Source organism: Chenopodium quinoa, unplaced genomic scaffold (genome assembly GCF_001683475.1).
Source record: "Chenopodium quinoa cultivar QQ74 unplaced genomic scaffold, ASM168347v1, whole genome shotgun sequence".
In the NCBI taxonomy this organism is placed as follows: Eukaryota; Viridiplantae; Streptophyta; class Magnoliopsida; order Caryophyllales; family Amaranthaceae; genus Chenopodium; species Chenopodium quinoa.
The window spans coordinates 15,688,861-15,711,290 of NW_018742204.1; the positions used below are offsets into that span (position 1 = coordinate 15,688,861).

General features: G+C 34.0%; 3 protein-coding genes across 3 annotated transcripts; 1 reads left to right on the forward strand and 2 right to left on the reverse strand.

The window, feature by feature from the left end:
• Positions 1–5,010: 5,010 nt before the first annotated feature.
• On the reverse strand, positions 5,011–6,631 carry LOC110693703 (protein ASPARTIC PROTEASE IN GUARD CELL 1-like). The gene has a single exon (XM_021870902.1). It carries the CDS (start codon positions 6,550–6,552, stop codon positions 5,125–5,127), a length of 1,428 nt encoding a protein of 475 aa, XP_021726594.1. The 5' UTR covers positions 6,553–6,631; the 3' UTR covers positions 5,011–5,124.
• Positions 6,632–11,713: 5,082 nt separating this feature from the next.
• LOC110719806 (GDT1-like protein 5) lies at positions 11,714–16,814 on the forward strand. The gene is made up of 13 exons (XM_021898795.1): positions 11,714–12,024; positions 12,134–12,202; positions 13,454–13,513; positions 13,604–13,651; positions 13,891–13,979; positions 14,093–14,129; positions 14,203–14,244; positions 14,952–15,020; positions 15,108–15,152; positions 15,281–15,342; positions 15,862–15,934; positions 16,012–16,104; positions 16,450–16,814. Exons 1-12 carry the CDS (start codon positions 12,004–12,006, stop codon positions 16,078–16,080), a joined length of 684 nt encoding a protein of 227 aa, XP_021754487.1. The 5' UTR covers positions 11,714–12,003; the 3' UTR covers positions 16,081–16,104; positions 16,450–16,814.
• Positions 16,815–17,071: 257 nt separating this feature from the next.
• Positions 17,072–21,230, reverse strand: LOC110719815 (ATP-dependent Clp protease adapter protein CLPS1, chloroplastic-like). Its single transcript, XM_021898802.1, has 3 exons — positions 20,887–21,230; positions 19,078–19,225; positions 17,072–17,520 (listed from the first exon to the last, which is right to left on the reverse strand). The coding sequence occupies exons 1-3, from the start codon at positions 20,948–20,950 to the stop codon at positions 17,259–17,261; spliced, it is 474 nt and encodes a 157-aa protein (XP_021754494.1). The 5' UTR covers positions 20,951–21,230; the 3' UTR covers positions 17,072–17,258.
• Positions 21,231–22,430: the final 1,200 nt, after the last annotated feature.

Consider the following 22,430-nt stretch of genomic DNA (forward strand, 5'->3'; position numbering starts at 1 on the left):
TTATTGGTCTTAATTTTATGAACGTATGGTTTTCATGAAATTGTATTACATATATTTGCTAGATTTGGTATTACTTTTCCTATCCGTAAATGAGTTTGGTTATTTCTCTATGCTTGATACCAAATATGAATGGTTTGATTTAGCAATTATTTACCCATATAATTTGTTTATGAAATCCTATGTCTAATGCCTTGAATGTTTGTAAATTGTACGAAGTAAGCCTAAGGTACATGTGAAACTATTTATAATTTATGTATTGAATTATGTTTTTATATTTCAAGTATGATATGAAACATGTGGTTTTCCACTAATGTGAACGTGTTAATTTTGGTTGCTTATGTGCTTGTTTCTATTTTCTAATTAAGCTTTATCAGGCAATATATTGATATAATTGATCTGACAGTATAGTTGATTCAATTGATTCAGATATGTTTTTATTAAAGCGTGAAGTAGTAGGTTTTCATATTTTTACCTTCTCATTCAATTATAGTATTATGTACCTACTTGAAGTTAGATTATTGGAATGAATGTAAATTGAGTATAATCTGCGGACCTGAAGTTCCTTATATTTATAAAGAGTATTCACACACATAGATTTAAAGTTCGCTTAGATATCCACTACATACTAACGTGATTCTATAAACACATGTCATGTTTAATTATGTTTCCAAAGATTAATTTTAATTTGGCTAGTATAGTTGAGTGGATCGAATAAGGTATATTTTGATTAAAGCTCGAACTGATTATGTCATGTCTTATTTTTACCTTCTCTTTCTGAAAAATGTAGATGGATTGGTATATATTCTCGTACATATAGACTTGAAGTTCTTTAATTAATTAAATATATAGCAAAAAGTGTGTTATGAGTTCAAGTAATTAAACATGACATTGTGAGAAACTATACATAATCAATGTTTTATTATGCCCATAAATATAAGAGGTTTTGTAATTGGGCATGAGGAACATGATAAGTGTTCTATAAGTATAATTTTATATAAGCATGTTTTTGCTAAAAGGAACACTTTACTTGATACATGACGTTGCCAAAAGAATTTATGGCTTAAAAGTTGCAAGGATTTTAAAGGTTGTTGGATTGATTCATTCCATACCCCCATTTGCAAGGATTAGGGGGAGATTGTATGTAACCCTTGCATATAAATAATAAAATATATTTATGGTCAGTTTGATACAACAATAACTTAAATATCAACGATTTATTTAATAGAAGTTGCCACATGTTCATTAAATATTTTGAAATGATACTATCCTGAAGATGGATATAAACAAATGACATTTATCATATACTAGTTGTAAATGCTCTAATTTAAAATTGATGTCCTAAGAGTACAACATCAATTGTTGATGAACTTATAGCATGCCTGAAGCGTGATAAATCAATAGGTTCTAAAGATAATTAAGTATCTTTGAAAAGGAAATGAGTCACTATTGACAATGACAAATTTCAAGAAGTGGTAAATATCATTACATTTCTAGAAGAAATCACTGTTAGTAAAGTTCATATGTTTCATGATTATATAAAAGACTACAGAAGAGTATGAAATATCCAACAAGATTAACATGTATCAAGTTTATAGTTTAAACTCCAGTAGAGTATGAGTAATTATTGGATAAAATATTAATTGATTGACTTGCCAATTGTATAAAGAAACACATGTTGGTGTTCTAAAATCACATGACATTCATGGCCATGCATATAGTAAGTTTAATAAAGTGATCACTAGTGTTGAAAACTGACCAAAGTTCAAATTTAGAGAAGTGATTGGATGTGATAATTAAATTAGGTCATCCGGGTTTAATAATAATTACCCGTAATGGAAACCTGAAGTTTCATTTGATAATGTGCTGACGCTTTCTCAATGTTAAATATATAAAATGAATTGAATGGCAAGACGTAACATTGAGATTGGGTTATATTTGGATTGTGAGTTTTAATAATTTGTATTGATGAAAATTTCAAGATTTAATGTGTTTTGATTTTTTTATATAAAGGAGTAATGGCTGACCAGAAGTTCACCAAAATAACTTATATATTATTGTCAACTTTCAAGTGATTAGAAGCTCACCAAATATACTATTTAAGTCTTTAAAGATCCAGAAGATCATCACCAACTAGAATTACGAGCAAGTGATTTATGCTTGGATAACAATTTTTTTGATTTGGGCTATTATATGTCAGCACATATGAAATAGGAGAAAAAAAGAAAAACGTACAACTGCACAACATATGTCTCCCCATTGACATTGATCTCCAGAAGAGAAAATATTATTGAAAATTTAATAATAAATACACATGAAATATAAAGTTAATGAATAAATAATTCTTCATTGAAATTGTTCTCCAAAAGAGATAAATTATTTATTGTGATCCTCCTAATGAAGTGAATTTATTAATGCAAATTTGTCTACTAAGTTGGTATATAATAAGATGCCCCTATAAATGAGATATTTTACCAACTTAAGGGGGAGAAGAACGAATTAGCAAAAGTTGGAAAAATTAATTAAAATAAATAAATAATAAATATGATCCCTATAATGGTAGTTTGAAAAGTTATATATATGCCAACTTTTGTATATACATTATCAAGATATGTTGCACATTTATGATTTGATTTGTATTCAGTTATGACTCATGTTGCATAGCGCTGAAGATACATTTTGGTCATATTAATTATGTGTATACATTGAGATAAAATCTTGCCAATTGTACTTGAATCACTACACCTGAAATGTAGGTTGTATATGATCGGTTCCAAAATAAAGATATGTTTAATAGATATGATATTTGGCAAGATAGTGCAGTTGACACTAATAGTGTAATAGTATATAACTACCATAGTGTATGAAATACCCTAAAAGTGGTATAGATATCTGAATTATTATATAGATGTCCTATGATGTAAGAAAAAATTATGATGGTACCAATGAGAAATGTATTCAGTTATCATAGTAAAATAGCATGCGGAATGTAAGTTAAAGGAATTTTATGATACGGTACATAATGGAACCGATGAATAATATGCATATGCATAATGGAATGGACTAATAAGTAAGGGATCTGAAATATATGTACATTTTGATGTCGACATAATGATAATGATCATAAGTTTATCATGGACCCGAAGTCCAATGAAATATGGATTTTTAAATCCACACTGTACAGTGTCTTGCATCATTTTGAGTCTTATATTCATGTGCATGTGAGTCATAGGTTAATGGTTTATTGCATATGTAGGAAGTTAGATGCATTACTCATTGTATAATTTGTTTAATATGTTATCATGTTTTATATATCTCATATTGCATGGATTAATTTCTTACAATGGTTGTGGTGTATGTGAATGTTCATTCAAAGTATAGTAAGACATATTTACAAGTTTGATGAAAAATTAGAAAGAGATATTTATATTCCAATGGGCTTATAATTGTAATGAAATTATTGATGACACTTATTTAATTGCACATTATGAATCATGTAAAAAGAGTTCCTGAAGAACTTATATACGACGTATTTAAATATCCAGCCCTACAAAGTTTATCTCCTGAATAATGCAATTACTATCAAATTCTTGAAAAGTCTATGTGACTAAATCATTGAATTCTCAACCTGAAGTTTGAGCATATAAGTGTTAGTAATGAGAATTACTATTTGTATATGAAAGAGAACTATCGTGTTAATTATAAATATTCTAAAGAATCAACAAGATACTTATGCGTGAGACTGTTTTATCATGGTCCAGAAGAGCCATGATCAACGTATATAATTACATGTGCTATATTATTATTTCATACAAGATTGAAAAATCAACATTAATACTATCATGGGTTTCCATATTATTATTAAGGAATGTTTAATCAAATTATAATGATCATCAATTTCGATTATTCATGACCTCCAGAAGAAGGCATAAGTATAATAGTTAAGGCAACTTTGAACAGAGATTTTGAATGAAATGTGGACAAACACATGTATTATTGTTATAGGTTTGGTGATATGAAGACTCACTTGTTTGAGTAAAAATTTGAAGATTTGGAAGACCCGAAATTAAAATCAAGGAATGATATTATTCTGCGTCATATGTGAAGACACTCAACTATATTGGATTCATTGCATTATAAGATCTCAAGCTATATATTCACCAGGGGGAGAAATTACGCGCTGCACTCTTTTTTCGTTAACCATGGTTTTGTCCCACATTGGGTTTTCCTGGCAAGGTTTTTAACGAGGCAGCATTTCGAGCGTATTACGAAGAATGTTGTACTCTTTTTCCTTCATTAGGTTTTTATCCCACATGGTTTTTCCTAATAAGGTTTTAACGAGGCACAATCTTCGATAATGGACATCCAAGGAGGAGTGTTATGAAAATATTGTGTGGATATCCATTATCATCTTTGTATGTTTCCAGAATATTCTAGATCTAGGGTTTATTCTTACCTAAGCAAACCCTACTTATAATATTCTATGTATATATATACCCCTATCATATATGGAATAATATGAACAGATATATTCTCTATCAATCTCTCTTATATTTCTCTTTATTTTACAACACAATTTACTTTAAACAATTTTAACTTTTAATTATTTTAAATAATCCCAACTTTCACCTGTATTGACCATGGTTAGCTAATAGGGTCATGTCTGGATCTTGTAACCTTGACCCATATCTTCTACAGACTGCAGATATTAGGACTATGGATATACCCAATGGGTTACTGTCACAAATACCCTAATTTGATAAAGTGAATCATACATTCATAGTTTCATACTAGTATCTCTGAAAGATAGTCAACAAAAAATTGATATGGAAATTAGATCATCAAATTACTTAGTTCATTTTTCATAACATGAAAAACTATAATCATCATTGCATTCAAATTTTGTCACACATATGACACACTACATGACAATATAAAATCCAATTAGTCCAACTAGTTCGATTCATTCTGCTTAAAATGTAAATTTGCAAGGTTTTGATATATACCAAGTTACCAACAAAAAATTATCACTCAAATTTGAAATAGTACTATTGAATTATTAATTCTTCCATGTATCACAAACCTTGAAATAAATAATAATACACCTAAATCTAATTTATAAGAAAATCAGCATTCATTAGGCTCAAAGGTAACTAAGGAATAAACAAGATTAAACCCAATACGTATCCCTTCTTGTTGTACATTCCCAATTATAGACATTGATGCTGTTGTTGGTGCAAATGCTAAGCAAAATGTCCCTTCTGTATCCACCGGAATCACGTAATTTTTCGCCGGCAACGCCAAACTCTTTCCACCGGCAAAGTGAAGCTCCACCGCCGGAACCTCCACGCTTTCTTGTCCTCTAAGGTTGTAACATGTATCAAATATTGCCACCTCGTCTGTCGTTGGTAGATGACTAGTCCCCTTACGAAACTCGTCTCGTAACAATTCGTACACCCGTGATTCCAACCGTGTCACGGCTGTTCCGGTGTCGATGATCACCCCACCGCTCCCGTCCTTGTCTATTACAAAGGATCTAGTAGGGATTGATAGTGTTGTACCGCCTACGCTTAGGCCCGTGAGCCCGAGGTAGTAGAATGTTTCGGTTGTAGGGTTACTTAGAAGTGGTGCTGTGATTAGGGTTGGATCAGCTGGAAGTATTGATGCATTGGTGTTGAAGTTTAGGGAGGAGGTTGAGTTAGATTCGCGATCTACGAGACAGTAGGAGAACGACGTCGCGTTTATTTGAGAGGGTAATGACAATGATCCTCCGCCAAGCCCGAGAAGCCCGGTTGCCCTGGTGAAAAACCCGTCGTTGTTGTGGCCACATCCGATTGCGATGTCGTGGATGGTGTCTCCACCGTCGAAAGTTATGGTCTCGGTTATGAAGTCGCCCGTGGTGTAGGACCCATCCCCGTAAGATACCTCGTAGATGCAACTCCCCGAACGACACTCGGATTCGTCTAGGGCGTTACATATTGTGGAGTTGCATGGGAGGGATCCAAATGAGGTGGATTGGTTTGGGTCGAAGATCGGGTCGGGTTGGGTGTAACATTGAGTACAAGGTTGGCATTGTACCCAACTTAAGTCACTTCCGGTGTCAATGATCATATATGCTTCATGTGGTGGGTTTCCGATCCCGACACGACTAAAGTACTCCCCACTCCCTCGGCTTACACCCGAGACAATGGGGGCTCTTAGATTCTGTTCAGCCGCAAGACTGACTCGTGTATGGATCGAGCCAACTCGAATTGTGTCATGAGCAAGTCGAGTCAAAAGGAGTGATCTGTAGTCGTCATGTTTATTTTTGTACACTAGATGACGTGAGTGTAGCTTTAAGCTAAAAGAAGAGTTATTCGTGCTTTGGAAATGTTGCACATTAGACAATTTATGGGAATTTGGAGCTATTTTTTGAAGAGAAGTTTTGACATCTAAGGTTTTAGTTTTGGACCTAAAATGTGAATAATCCCTACAAGAAGCTAACAATGGTAATGAAAAAATAGTAAAAATTGCCAAAAGAGCAAAAATACATGTATTAGGGGATATTTTAGCCATTAAGAAAAATCGGAGTGAAATAGGAAGGAATAAGGTGAGAGTTTTAAAGGAGTGTTGTCCGACAATAATTGAATTAAGACATAATTAAGGAGGAGCTTTAGATGATCATATATAAAGATGTATAGGTAGTAAACTGCTACAACAAATTAGAAGACTAGGATTATAGTACCCCCAACAACTTTTGTAACATACTACCAACATATTTTAATTTGTGACACTTTTATGTCAATTTTGTGTTTGGATATGAAGACGGGATAATGCTTCAATCTTTTGCTCGTATCAGATTATGGGATTTTCTAACGAGTATTATTGAGACACAATAAAACTCAAAAAGATTACGGAGTATCATTCAATCAATTCAACTTATTTACTCTGTAAGAATTAAATGTAATGAGAATCTTTTCGCACTTAATTTTATATTGACATAATTTTTAATGCTAAATAAGATCAGACATATCATCAAGAAATAGATCAGCAGATGCATAATAAGTCTCTAGTGATATATGGCGACATCCGAGGCAAAGTAAGCAGCTGCTAATTTCCAAAAAGGAGTTACTCATATAGGTAGTTTTAAGAAGTCTTCACTTCATATGTTTCTGGTAATGTTAGGTAGAATTAAGATTAATAGTACTACGTTTGATTTATTATTATATTGATTTCAGCTTATTAAAGTAGCTGCGCTATAATTTTTAGCACGGGTTCTCTTCATCTTAAAATAGTATATAAGGACGCGTTTATTCACTTATTTTTCATTTAATTACTTAATTTATCTGATTTATTGTTTTCATATTGTATCATGTACTTTTATATATGGCCTTATTTAAGCTTAATTATTAGCTCTTATTTAACCTTAATTTTTCACTTACAGGATAAACTCCGAACATTTATCTTGCAGATCAATCTGGTGCAGCTACATTGAGTAAGACAAACAAAAGGCATAATTGGGCCCATGAGGAAGTTTCCTCCTTTCATCTTCGTTAAGAGATTAGGATACATCAGATCAATAGGGAGTTTGAGCTTTCTAGTATGGCAGTGTCTAACCACACTACTAGTGTACAATAGCAATTTACAATTTCATTATGGAAATCCAAATTGGAAGTTTCCATTGTGCAACAAAAAAAAAATGATATGTAGCTGAGCTTCATGGAGTGATTACTTCGTACGGAGTACTCCGTAATATATTCTTGGTTACTTCACCGAGACGAAGTTGACTGTTTCATTAAATTGTTATCTTTAATGGAAAAAAAATACTTTAATAATCCCAATTATTGACAATTTACTTTTAATAATTCAAATTTAGGTTTATTATCAAATAATCCCAACTATTGGGTATGTTTGCCTAGAGTAGTCCTAACTAGCATTGTCAAAAACCGAACCGAACTGGTGAAACCGAACCGTTTCAACCGATCCAAATGAGAACCGAACCGATTAAAAACCGATTTTATGAAACCGAAAACCGACCCGAACCGCATGTTAGTAAAACCGAAACAGAACCGATCCGAGTAAACGTTAAACCGTTTAAGAACCGAACCAAATCTAAACCGAACTGAAAGGAAAACCGAACCGAAAATGAACCGAACCGTTTCTAACCCGAAACCATTTAAACTGGCATAAAAACCGTTTACACCGAACCGTTAACAAACTGCAACCCGTTTCACCAAACCGTTTATAAACCAAACTGATTATAAACTGAACCGCTTATAAACCGAACCGTTTATGAACTGAATCGCTTATAATTCGAACCGTTACAAACCACTTCCTATAAGGGGTTTTTTGAACGACTCGATAAAAAACCGATTTTTTGAAATAAAAAACAGACCCGAACCGTAATTTAGTAAACCTGAAATAAAACCGATCCAAATAATGTTAAATCGTAGAAGAACCGTACCCGTTAACGAACCGAACCAGTTATAAACCGAACTAAAATAAAACTGAACCAAAAAAGAACCAAAGTGTTGTAACCGGACAAAAACCGTTAACAAACCGCAACCTGTACCGTTTACTACCCGAACCGTTTACAACCCGGACCGAATTTAAACCGGGATAATAACCGTTTACACCGAACTGTTAACAAACCGCAACCCATTTGCACCGGACCGTTTACAACCCGAACTGAATTTAAACCGTTCAAGAATAAACCGAAACCGAATCGAACCGATAATTATTTAAACCGAACTGAAACCGACCCGTAAGACATTTGAACCGATTTCAAACCGACCCGATTTTAAACCGAACTGATTTCAAACCGAACCGAAACCGAACTGTCAAACCGTTTTGACAGTACTGGTCCTAACCGATCAACACAAAGTCAATGACTTGTTGTAGCAGATAACCAATCCACGTGTCAACACGTGATTTGTTTAAAAAAAAAAGGAAAAAGTAAATAAAAAGGAAACAAAAAAAAAAAACCTCTCAGCCACCACCCATCCCTTTCCGCTATCGCGAAGCCCAAACCCACCACAACCCCCAGCCTGTCGACCGTCTCCCCTTACCCCTGAAACGACCGGCACTAGACCCCCCTTCTTGACCTTTCTTTCTCTCGCCTCCTCCGTCGTTTAACACGTCGATGCGTCGGAAAACCCTCTAATAACCACCCCGAAATCCCAGCCTCAACCCCGAAAAACCCCTACCCACGCCAGAAAACTACCTAACTACACAGAAAATCCAACCCCGACCCTAACATAGCCACCTCCCTTCTCACGCTCAACCCCAAATACCCACCAATTTACCAGCCATGCAACCCCAAACAACCACCAATTACAACCATGCAACCTTAAACAACCAGCAATTACTAGCCACACAACCCCAAACAACCACCAAATATTAGCCACGCTCAACCCCAAGCAACCACGCATCTCGCTTCAAGCCTCCACTCCTCCAACCTTCCAACCACCACCAATTACTAGCCACGCACAAACCCGACCACCAAAGCCACACAACTCACAACTCCAACCAATTCAAGCATCGCTGCACAAATGGCTCATGATTTTAGGGGTTGGGAAGGTCGGTCGGCCGTTTTGCGGAGGTTATGGGAGGTCGTCAACCGGTTTTCGGTGGCCTGGGGTTGGGCCTTAGGGTTTCACGGTGGAGGGGAAGGGGAAGAAGGTGGCTGGGGATGGGTTTTGGGGTTTTTTTTTTTAAAAAAAAATTATTTAATTTTTTTTATATGTTGAAGCAATTACATGCTGACATGTGGATTTTTTAAAAAAAATTTAAAAAATTGCCCTTTTAATTAACAGGTTACCGGTCGTTGGGACTACTTTAGGCAAACACACCCAACTAAAACAAAACACCAACAAACTAATAAACCAAGGTGAAGTTACCCCGGTAAAGTCCTAGAGAAGTTTGTTTACCTCAATTGGAGAAACATCACAATAAGCTACCTTCTCTTGGAGAATGACCCCTAGGCTAGCTAACCTATCGGATACCTTATTACCCTCTCTAAAACAATGATTAACAACTACATTACTAAATAAACCGATAAGATAACGACAATTGTTCAAGATGTGAATTTGTTATTACTAAATAATGAACTATAACTACAAATATTAACCATAATTAAAGCATTTGTTTAAGGAAAGCATAATTAAGCATTAATAACAAAGATCAATATGTAAATTTATTGTTATACATTACTAAATAAATACCAAGTACGTTTTTGAAAAAAAAGATATATTCCCTTCATTCCTAAAAGTTCGACTCATCACTTTACAATTGCGCAGTCTTTAATGAATTTCTTTGACCATGAATAACTCTGGTTGTATATAAGTGAAAATTTTAAAAAATTGATATTTGGATTATTTATAATAAGGGGAATCTAATAAGATTTCACATGCTAATTTATTTCTATTGTATAGCTCATAAAATGTGGTCAATGTTATTTTATTTTGACCACATGAATAGTAATTAAGTGAGTCGAATTTTCAGAAACAGAGGTAGTATATTAAAATCAAAGGAACAATGACTTCTAGGCATGTACAAGTTCAATATGTACACTTTATTACACTAGGGTGGCTAATGCGTGCACCAAATCTAGTCATTTTGAGAGAACTTTTTCAGTTGTTGGCGACATAATGAGGGAAAATTATGTAAACAAATATTTTTAAGGGTATAAATGTTCGTACATTTTCTTATTAACACTTTTTTTTTCAAAAAAATATTAACGTTAACAAAGGAAAACAAGTAAATAAACATTTTAGAGGGTATGATTGTCTAAATACAATTCATAAGAGTTAAATAATCAAATCACATAAAGAAAAGCTTAGAGGCAATTAACATTGTATCAATATAGGTATATAAGTAAACAAATATTTATAATTATTCTCACACTATTTAGAAATATTTTCTCATATATACTTTTTAAAAGGTAGGAAAATACTACTTTGCCTTATCTGATTGTTATGCAATAATTTATTTTAAAGAATTTAGCTTTTGGTCGTTTATTGAGTTAAGGGGATAATTACGTTTTGTGTACCTTTTCAATTTTTAATAAAGATGTTGTACACTTATTTATGACTAAGATTAAGGACACTGGACACATAACATAGCTTCTTTTCCTAACCCTAACCAAAACACTTGCATACAGGTTATATGGTTCCACCTCTCCTAAGAGAATGAAAAATAACTTTGATGTTCCTCGATTAGTACCACAACAACAACCATGATCATCTTTCGCAATTAAGTGTGTTTAAAACTAGTACATACAGAAAAATTGGATTGGATCGGACTAGATCACAGAAAACCGCTTTAGTCTTCAGGTGGAGAAATTTGAAATATCGGTCTTCAGTCTAATATGGTTCAAAACCTCATACGAAGTATAGCGTAGCAGCACTAGTTAGAAATCATTTAATTGACATTTGATCAGTATGGTCGTATTTAAGCGAATAATTCATATCTAGATTAGTAGTAAGGCGAGAATAATTTAATTTTGAACCCACCGAAACAATCATCAATTCTAAAATTTTTACCCATCATAAATTGACAAATCGATAACCATTCTATACCCAGTCTGACAATCTCGCCCCATTACCAACCCTAAAGTAAGAATACCCAATAAACCAACATAGAGATCAAGCAAGAAGGAATCCATCCAAAAGAAGATCTCAAAAAGTTAATAGTATCATTGACTTTACTAAATTAATCACCTAATTGGACTAGTAAACAACCACAAAGGTGAGCTAAGCTAAGCTTCACTTCACCTTCAAAAACATCACATTTTCTCTCTCATCAGCAAACCCTTATTTAAAACCCAAGATAATTGGGTTTTTGGGCAAACCAATACGCAAATCAACTTTGAAATTAATAATAATTTCAACCCTTGTCGCATTCACCAAACTCTCTCAACTCAAACTTCTTCTTCTTGCTTATTTCTGCAACAAAAGTAAAAAGAAGAAGAATTTGAGGTTTTTTCCAACCATAATTTCTTCTTCTTTCACTTTTAAAAAAGAAAGGATGTCTCTTTCTGTAGTTCAGGTGATTTTTTCAATAATTTGTAATTTGTGTAAAATTTTCATTGGTATATTTGATTGTTATTGGATTTTGAATTTTTTATTTAATGGGTTGTTTTTATTTTGTAATTTAGGGGTTTACCAAATCACTGGCCATGACTGTGCTTTCTGAGATCGGTGACAAGACCTTCATTGCTGCGGCGGTCTGTATTTTTTATTTTTTCTATTTTATAATTTATTATTGGAATGTGTTGAATGGGTTATTTTTTATGTGGGTAAATTGTTAATTTGATCTTTATTGTGTTATACTATGTTGCAAGAATTGATTTTTCTTAGATGCTTGTGTTGAATGGGTTGATTTTTATTTGGGATGTTGTAAATTTGAGTAATATTGTGTAATTCAATTGCTAAGAGTTGATTTTTATTTTTATTTTTAAAACTGTTTATGTTGAAGTACTGTATCTTGTTGCAATTGAAGGGGCATAAGTGCTCTTTGATTGATTGTTAGTGCTTGAAAAGAATTTGGTTCTTTGTGGAATCTAATGCATATAGTTTTTATACTAAAGACATGGAATCACTAATTAGTGGGAGGATATGGGGTTATTTGGAAGAATAAGTGTTAGTGGAAATGACCTTTTGCTGTTTCAACAGTTAAGGATAGATTAAAGTGACCTGTGATAAATGATTCCCTTAGCTAAAATGATGGGAAAATGGAATAAATAAAAAAGAAAATTACCTTGGTCTTAATATTTTTTTTTTTTTTTTTTCAAATATACTCCCTCCATCTATATCTGTTCGCCCTATTGTAATTTTTGGGGTCAAAGTTAACTTTGTCCAGAAATTCTCACTAATCTATTATAGATAACATAGTCAAGACGGATTTTTTTTACGTAGTAGATTGGTTAAAATTATCAAAGTTTAATAACTTCTACACATATAGGATTAGAGATATTTATATTTTTTAAATGGATCTTGAAGACCATGAAAAGTCAAATGGCGTAAACAAAAAAGGACAGAGAGAGTAGAGAATAGTTGTAAGTTTTGGGAACAACATGTAAATGGTTTGGATCTATACATGAACATGGCCCATTTAATTGAATATCCATCACCATTGACCATGTCATAGGTTGAAGCTTTGTTAAAGACATTGTGGTCATGTTATAAATATTTGTTTGTTATAGATGAAAAAAAGATGGAAGTAATCGAGTAAGATAGCATGGATAAGCCACAAATGTATAGTTCCTAAATTTGCAATGTAGATGGATACTGATCTTGTGAATGAAAATATAATGATAATCAAGTGCCTTTAACCTTTGCATCATTACTATAATGATACCCCTGTATGTCAAGCCCTCCTTCCCCAAGATGTTACCTTTAAGTTAATGTTGCGCCATATATTGCTGATAATTTTGCTAAATCTTGCTTTTGATGTTTTCCTTGATCCTTGCTTCTAGATCTTAGCCATGCGTCATCCAAGAAGACTTGTCCTTTCTGGTTGTCTCTCTGCTCTGATAGTAAGTGCAACCTTTTGCCTTACATATTATTCATTTGTGGACATGTTCTCCAGTTGCCTGTCTAACTTGTCTGATTAACTTTCAAATTAGGTGATGACCATTCTCTCTGCTGTTGTTGGATGGGCTGCTCCTAATTTGGTAAGGAGTTCTTCTATAGAATCTGACACCCTTTGGTGCCTTATATTGGGATTGTTTGTTTTATATCCCTGAGAATGTATTAATGATATCTCTGCAAGCTGTATCTGTTAATGCCTTTGGCTTGGTTATAATATTTCTCATTCTCTTAAAATCTTATTTAATAAAATAAGATGCCATTCTTATTTATGTTCCTTTTTTGCATTTTTCTATCTGATGCTTTGTGATTGCAAATTACTCAGATGTCTCGTAAGCTGACTCATCATGTTGCAACATTGTTGTTCTTTGGATTTGGATTATGGTCACTATGGGATGGTTTTCATCAGGAAGGGTGATAATTTTCTTCTTGGTCTTTGTTCAATTTGTCTTCCTTTGTGCTTCTCATGTTGAAAAAAGCAGTTAAATTTCATTCTGCTGAAAGCCAGTAAAATCTCATTTATGTAGGGAAGCTGGAGAGTTGGCTGAAGTTGAAAAGCAGTTGGTTAGTATTCAATTCATCATTTCTTGAATTTGTACTAATTTAGGCTATAACTCAGTTCTTATGATTTGATTAGGATACTGATTTCAAGGGCACTACAACGGCTAAAGTGAACAAGGTGAGATTCTTTATATGTGCACACTTGCAAATTTTCCAGTACTCTTATTCTTTGTTGTTCTTGATGCCTCCATCTCTCTTTCCTTTTATATATTCCTTTTCAAGGTTATCAATGTATTTGTTGCTTGTATTTCCTGCATATGTATTTTCATTAATTCTCTTGCATTATCAAGGTTTCTTAACCACAAACTGAAGAAAAATGTATGATGTTAAATGTTTGGAGTTGATCTGGTAAAACTTCTGCTTTAAAATGTGAGCGAGGTCATTAGGCTGTGACCATCAACGGCATCAAGCACAAGGGATGCATGTGCCTTCACCACATCTTTGCGTAATGTAATAAAACAAAATGAAAAATATAAAATATAATTCCTTCAGACAGTTCATGATTTGCTGAAGCAACCCTAAAATCAAATTCTTGTTGATCTGTTGGAGCTTGATGGATCTATAGTGTGAGAGCAAGTCGAGTCCCACTTTTTTATTGTTTTTCCTGTTCCCCTGCTATTTATTCCTTTGCCATCTCTTCACTTGGTTTTCTTCCCTCTTGTTTAGTTATTGTTAAGCAATTAATACAAAGAGTTTACCTCAACCATTGAAAAGGCAGTAGGCCTTTACTCTGGAAATACTTTGTACTTTGTATATTATTTAAAAGATTTCCTTTTGATCTGGATGCTTGTGAACTGGAGATACCCAATGTTTTTTGTGCTATAGGATGATGATGAAAAGAAAAAGAAGACTAGGCCATTTCTTACACAGTTTTTCTCACCAATTCTTTTGAAGGTAGCACCCTATTTGTGATTTCTATGTATATTTTATTCCTGTTGACGCCATTCATATTTTCTCACTTTAGTTACTGTGGTTTTGCAGGCGTTCTCCATTACTTTTTTTGGCGAATGGGGTGATAAGAGCCAGGTGAGGTTAAGGACCTTCAAGAATGTGTTTTTGTGATAATTTGTATTTATTTATCTGCATAGATTAATATGCCATCCCTTGAGCTTTAATATGCTGTGTAATTCACATTTTGCATTGTGATACTTCAGCTTGCTACCATTGGTCTAGCTGCAAATGAGAACCCATTTGGTGTTGTGCTTGGTGGAATTCTGTAAGTATCATTACCTATGGCCTTCCTCCTGTATTCTGTAATTTATTCTTATGGTCAATTGTGGAGAAGCAATGGAAGAGAATGAGAGAGGGGGTGAAGATAGAGAGAGGTGAGCTAGGGAAAGGGGAAGGGGTAGGAATGACCATATGATTGGTATTAGTTTAGTGATTTAGCTGTTCGAGAGGGGCTGGCAGGCCAAGCTTATCCCTATTGATTGGCTGTTGACTTTCTAGTCATGATCTCTTTTTTGTAAAAATTTGGGACGTTTTTGAACCAAGTCTGTATATTCTTCTTTCTCCTTGCTTTGCTCAAGTTCCCTATTGTCATAATGAGGGTTTTGAATGATAAGTAGTACACTCAGAATGTGCTGCAGCATTCTGGACTTGTTACCTTTTTTTTTTTTCTCTTTTGGCCTCCCACTTTAAGAGTAGAATAACTAATTTAGTATTAGGGTATCTCTTGTTCCCAATTTAGTATCAGGATCTATCTTAACTGATATCACTTATATACAATCTGTAGAGGACAAACATTGTGCACCACAGCTGCTGTCTTGGGTGGAAAGAGCTTGGCATCTCAAATATCCGAGAAAGTGGTATGCATTAAAAAGCTCATGCCTTCTTCCAATATTATGCTTTTGGCTTCTAATGATTAATTGCTCTCATCTTGCAGGTTGCCCTTTTTGGTGGTGTTCTTTTCATTATTTTTGGGATTCAATCCTTCCTTTCTCCAGTTGACTAATCCCCTTGTAAAAACATTCAAGAGGTTTGTAGATATTGCCTTTACAATTTCTGGATAGTATGTACGAAAAGCTGCATGAATTCCATGGATGCATCAAAAGCATGTCATGCTCATATATACGAACCTAGTCAACATGTAGAAGTGTAGAACCTGTGTAATGCCCTTTAATGCTGTTGACGTGGCTGAATCATAAGCTTTCTTGTCTGAATGTATACTTTGTAATTGTGTCTCAAAAATAGCTTGCCTCGTCTTTTCCAACAAAATGAGAAATCCACCTATTAAAAAGAGCTTTAGATCTGGTTTCTGCATTTTATTCTGGATCAAGAATCAGGATCTGATCAAAAGTGCTTATACATTTGCTTGATGCAGCGATTATTGGTCGGCCAAAGCTCCAAAGCAGATCAAACAATAACGTTGCAGTTCTATAAGGGAGCAAGAGACTTCTGAAATGACAAGTTGCTTGCTGCTCTGCAGCTATAATTTTAGAATTATTCTCATTTTTTGCTGGTTCTTGTTATTTCGTACAGAACTATATTTATAGGATTACACAAATGTTAGGAGTCAGCAATGTTGGATCATTTTGTACCGAATCATCAAATCCCCAGTCAAAATTTTCTGGGTCAAATGCTGCTTGATTTGGCACTGGATAATAGCATCTACCTTTAGATGTAGTTATAAATTATAATATGCTTCTTTATACAAATTAAAATTAGTATGAAGTGTATTGCTGTCAATACACATAGAATCTATTGAAAAATACTTCAACTCACTCTACAATTCAAAGAATATTACACATATCTCAATTTAGAGGGTGTATGCTTTGAGTTTACAACCTACAGTATATCAAGCAGAGTCTGTTGATTATGATTCATCTGCATAAGAAGATTAGCCATTTTCTCAATGCACTCTGTAGACACAGCCAACGATTTGCATAACGATTCATTGATACTAAACATTTGCAACTGGAAGTTATAAAGCAATAATATCCAAATAGTCAAGTAAGAGCAATATTATGTATTGATAAGATAAATCTTGTCTAAATTTGAGCACAACAAAAACCAAGGTTCACATGGGCAATGGCTACCAGATATGTACATATGTAGATGTAATTTATAAACATTATACAACTATGTTGGCCTTCCCACAACCACAAGGCCTCTCTTTCACACTTTCGCAATTCAGCATCCACTGCCTGCAGGTTCAATAGAGCTCAGCAGCCCGTTGCCTCTCAGCTGCATACAATGGTCTTCAGCATCAGCCTGAGCACATATTATAACCACTGACATGCCATTGATGTGTGCTTCTTGCATGATGTTTACAGCGTTGTCGACTGTCATTCCGGGTATAACCTTCATCAGTACTTGCACAACATATTCCCTTTTGTTGAAGTTGTCATTGTGCAGTAGTACACGATATGGAGGAGCTATTTTCCTTGTTTTCCTAAAACAAAACAGAATTATGGGATTTAAATCTTGTCAACAGAGATATTTTCAAGTCTCGCAAGTTCAATTCAGCAGATAGGACAAGAACCTATGGATGAGTCTCATATACGATAACACAAGTATATTCACTATATAAAATTGGTTTAGATAAGGACAAGAACATCATAAACAGATTTTACTTGACCTATAAAATATTACCATTATTATTAAATAAAAAAACACTATATTATTAGCTTCTTATTAGAGCGATTGATTGACTTCAAGAATATGCTCTTACCCAAATTCAGCAGTTTGGACAAGAACCTACTGATGAGTCTCATATATGATAACAAGTATATTCAGCATAGAAAAATGGTTTAGACAAGGACAAGGACAAGAACGTTATAAAACGGATTTTACTTGACCTTTAAAATATTACCATTATTAGATTAAAAAAAAAACTATAATATTAGCTTCTTAATAGAGCAATCGATCTACTTCAAGATTATGCCCTTACCCAAATACACAGAAATCCTATTTGCTAACTTTCTCCTCCCTGCCACAAAATAGCAAGGCCTGTCTTTTAGACCCTGAATTGGGTTTTTTTTTTTGAACTTCCTCGGTTTTTTTTTTCCCATCTTACAAATCGTTGAAACTCAGACGAGAAATAAAAAATAAATAAATAATAACATTATTCGGAATGTTACAGTTTTTCAAAAGAGCAGCACTTATTAAACTATATCTAACAAATACCTTGAAGAGGGAAGGACAACAAAAAATTATCAATGAACAACCTTTTGCAATCTCTCTCTCAAAAGGTCAAATCGCACAAAACCATCCCTTACTCTCCAGAGTTGCAGTACCTCTACATGATTTAAGAGCACTTCTAAGGACAAACATAACCTTATTTTCTTTACATCCTAACAGACTGTTCAACACATATAAATAACCAATTAATGATGAACCTGAAAGGCAATAGTATAAACCAGCTAAGGGCTATAGTCTCCAAGAGTAAGGAAAGAGTAGACTAGATGCATCAAGTCACTTATTGCTCCTTGAAAGTGGAGCCCAATCATAGAAGACAGAATAAGCTCTAGTTATTTCCATAACATAAAACATAGTACTTCAGACTCAAAGTGACTGTCCACTTTCCTATACGGTATGTCCCATACTCCCATTAACTTGTTCGAATATAATTTGTGATGAAATAACAATTATTTATCCTTCACTATTCTCAATATACTAAATCAGTATTAATTTCCATCAAATGACCCAAAAGATACACTTCTTAAGAGGGATGAAAAGTTTACAAGGTTCATCAATTTGCAATGCCATTTTGCAATTTACATGCACCCAGAATCCCAAAATTCATTTCTCTAGATTTGCATCTTTCTGTCGTGTGATAACAAGATAGGCTTCAAAATAACTCCATGTGAACTCACCTAAACATAACTCATATATATTTCCCTCCCGACAATAAATGCACAAGTACAAATAGTAGATAAACTCCATTTTTGTGTTAGAAGCATTTCTAATGTTATCAAATATAAAAGGAAGGCATTATTAGTATTAGCACCTCAGATCAAACTCAGATTCACGTCCAGGGGTAGTTTTCTCAATTACAGGTCTGTCTAATACTCCTCCCTTAGAAGATCCAGTAGCTGACACAGCCATAAGGAATCCGCGGTGGTGGCACAATCCTTTACAAAAATAATGTTTATCCCCTGGGCATAAATCCAGAAAGATCATTCCAGTAATAACATAACACATTCTTTTAATAAATCACAGTCAACTGCTCCAATGAGTGAAGATAAACCAAATAATCAAACATCCAAAAAAAATCAAGCAATGAGGACTTAAAGGGTAAAAGGGCATCCAAAGTTTGCATCACTAAAGCAACCAAGCAAAAACTATCATAATCCTTATCATACAGTCTAGAACCAACGTTCAAAGAGATTAGAGAACACAGTCACATACACAAGCATTCCTGCAAGCCAAATCCGTAGCAACTAAAACACGACAGATTACCGATCTGCATAAGTTTACTATAAGAAAAACTAGAAAGAAAATGCTACCGCAAAAGTTATTAATTTGTTTTAAGTCACGAGGTAAAATAATGCATCCAAAGAGCATGTCAAACAGAAACTTGAGAGTAGCCTGTTCATTAGAAGGTGACTTGAGCCTTAGCCTCTTTCATTCACACTGAGTCCAGACTTTCACAGACAACTAGAAATTTCCAATCATTAGAAAAGACTGTGGTATGATATTCGCATATTGCGATAAAGAAACCTGAAGTTGGAAACATCTCATGAGTGATAATGTGATACGCCATGTTTAATGGTCATCGAAGCACCGATTGGCAATTTGAAATATATTCACTTCATCATTGTTATTCACTTATTCTGTGATGAAATAAGAGATTTTATACATTTATAATGCCGTACACGAGTTTAGAGTTTTTTTTTAATACACCTAAGCTACATTCAAGAGCAATAAACATTTCTAAAGGCGACCTAAAACAGAAGTTGAGAATTATTTTTATAAAAAATACATGTTATGTCTTAACTTTTAGTGGAATGACAAACTGTAAAACCATCACAGAATGGCTTCAGTGTGACCAAACGCCCAGTTTAAATCTACGTTTACAACAATGCATTACATTTGCGGAATTCATTACCTTGAGCAAATCATTATAGAATCACCTAATTATAATGATAAAGCTCCAACCTAAAATAGATATGACTACGAAATTCAATGCAAATCAAATTATATAGAAAGCTAGGAGCAAGGTGATTCTCCAACTATATTACCACACCTAAATCCCAAAAAACATTTTAATAAACACGAAAATTCCAATTAAAAACTCTAAAGAATTACAGAAAAAGTGTTAACAAGTTTACAAACTAAAGTAAGAGAAAAGCGAAGAAAGAGAGAATTAAAGCTCTAATATACTTCTAACTGCAGCATAAAAAGGATCCACAAAGTTAATCAACTGCATAAAGTTAATTTTGATATACACATTTAATTGTGACAAAATTACGCATCAATTAATGATAAAAATGTTTAATTAACCCTCAATGTTTACTTTAAATTTCTTAATTTAGGGCAGAGTATATCATTTTCCATCAAAAATTAAAATCCACAACAACCAAAAGAAAAAAAAAAAAAAAAAAAAAAACGCAATATATATATAACAAAACCCAGAAAATCAAAGCTCATTCAATCAAAATAATAAAGTCAAACAATAAATTCCAGATAACAAAAAATTGAAGCAACAAAGTTGAATTCAATCAAATGTAATGTAAATAACAATGCAATAACAAAAGAGTCAATAAATTAGAAGCTTAATTAACAAAAAAAAAAAGGGGGTTGAAAGAGAAAATACCGGAAATAGGGTTAAGAACATGGTTGGGGGAAAGAGCTAATCTGGCAATAATCGCAGTCTCCATTAGAGAGAAGCTTTGTTGGGTGTATGGAGTTATCTCTCTCCTCTTCGCAAGTTCACAGTGTTTGTGTGTGTCAGATTTTGTGTTGAGAATTTGTGTAAATTGTGATGGCCGTGCTGTGCGCGTGTATGAGTCTGATGCCTTTGCCTTTCATTTTTCTCATTTGTCCACTACCCATTTTCTGGGTCTCATTTTATTTATTTATTTATTTTTTTCATCAAAGTTTTATTTTTTTGAGGCAATTTTTAATCAAAGTTTTATGTAAAGCGGGTAATCGGGTTATACAATAGATAAATATCAGGGGTTGTTTGGTTGTCAAAGAAAAATATGGGAATTTGGAAATTATAGGAATTGAAATTTTTTGAAGTTGTTTGGTTAACAAATTCATGGGAAGTAGAAATTCCCATGAATTTTCATTTCCCACAAAATGGGGGAAGTTAATTACGTAGGGGGACCTAGGTAAGTGGAATTTCTCATGGGAATTTCCACCTCCCCTTAGTTAACCAAACAATTTTTAGAATTTCTTAGGAAGTTCAATTTCATGGAAAATAAATTTTTCAAGGAATTTGCAATTCCTACCTTCAACCAAACGAGCCCTCAGAGTGTTTTATACATGGCTACCCATAGTATGTGGCCACTTATACCAGAATAAAGTAACCCCTATAATATCGGTCGGGTAACTCTTATAATATAGATCGAGTAACCTCTAAAATCTGGAGTGAAGCCAGGAAATAAAATTTAGGGGGGCCAAGACTTATACTACATATTAAGTAAAAGGCAAATGTGTCAGAAAAAACCTCTTAAAACCACCATTTTGCGGAAAAAAAAACCTTTTAAAACCATTTTGTTTCAAAACACCATCACGTTCATTATTTTTGCTAGAGGAAACCTATTTTCTTAATTACCCTCTAATTTACTTAATTAATCTCTAATTCCCTCCAATTTCTTCTAATTGACTTCTAACCTACCAATTTACTTTATAATTAGATTTAATTTTTAATAAAAAAAAACCACCACTCCAACCACCCCCTTCCCTTCCCCTTCAATTCCCTTGGCAGTAATCCCTTCCCCCACCGAACCCACTGTCCAAATGACCCACCTCCGGCGACCTATCACCACCACCGCCCGACCCTTCCTCTCCCCTTATCCCCGTCGGCAACCACCACCTCCCATTGAATTTTTGGCTCTAGTTTACTACTACAAGCTCAAATCAAGTCCAAATCAATTGCAATTTGCTTCTAAATCACCCTAGCATCATGTAGATACATAATCAAAGACAAAACAAGCATCAATTGCAAGGAAAAAGCACGAAATTAAATACCCCCAAATCGATTTTCTAGGGTTTTTCAAAATAAAAAAGGTGGTGATCGCCGGTAGGGATAAGGGGGAAAGAGAGGGTCGGCCGACGGTGGAGATAAGTCACCAGAGGTGTGGCGACGGGTCCGATGAGAGAAGGGGTTGCTACCAAGGGAGGGGGAAAGGG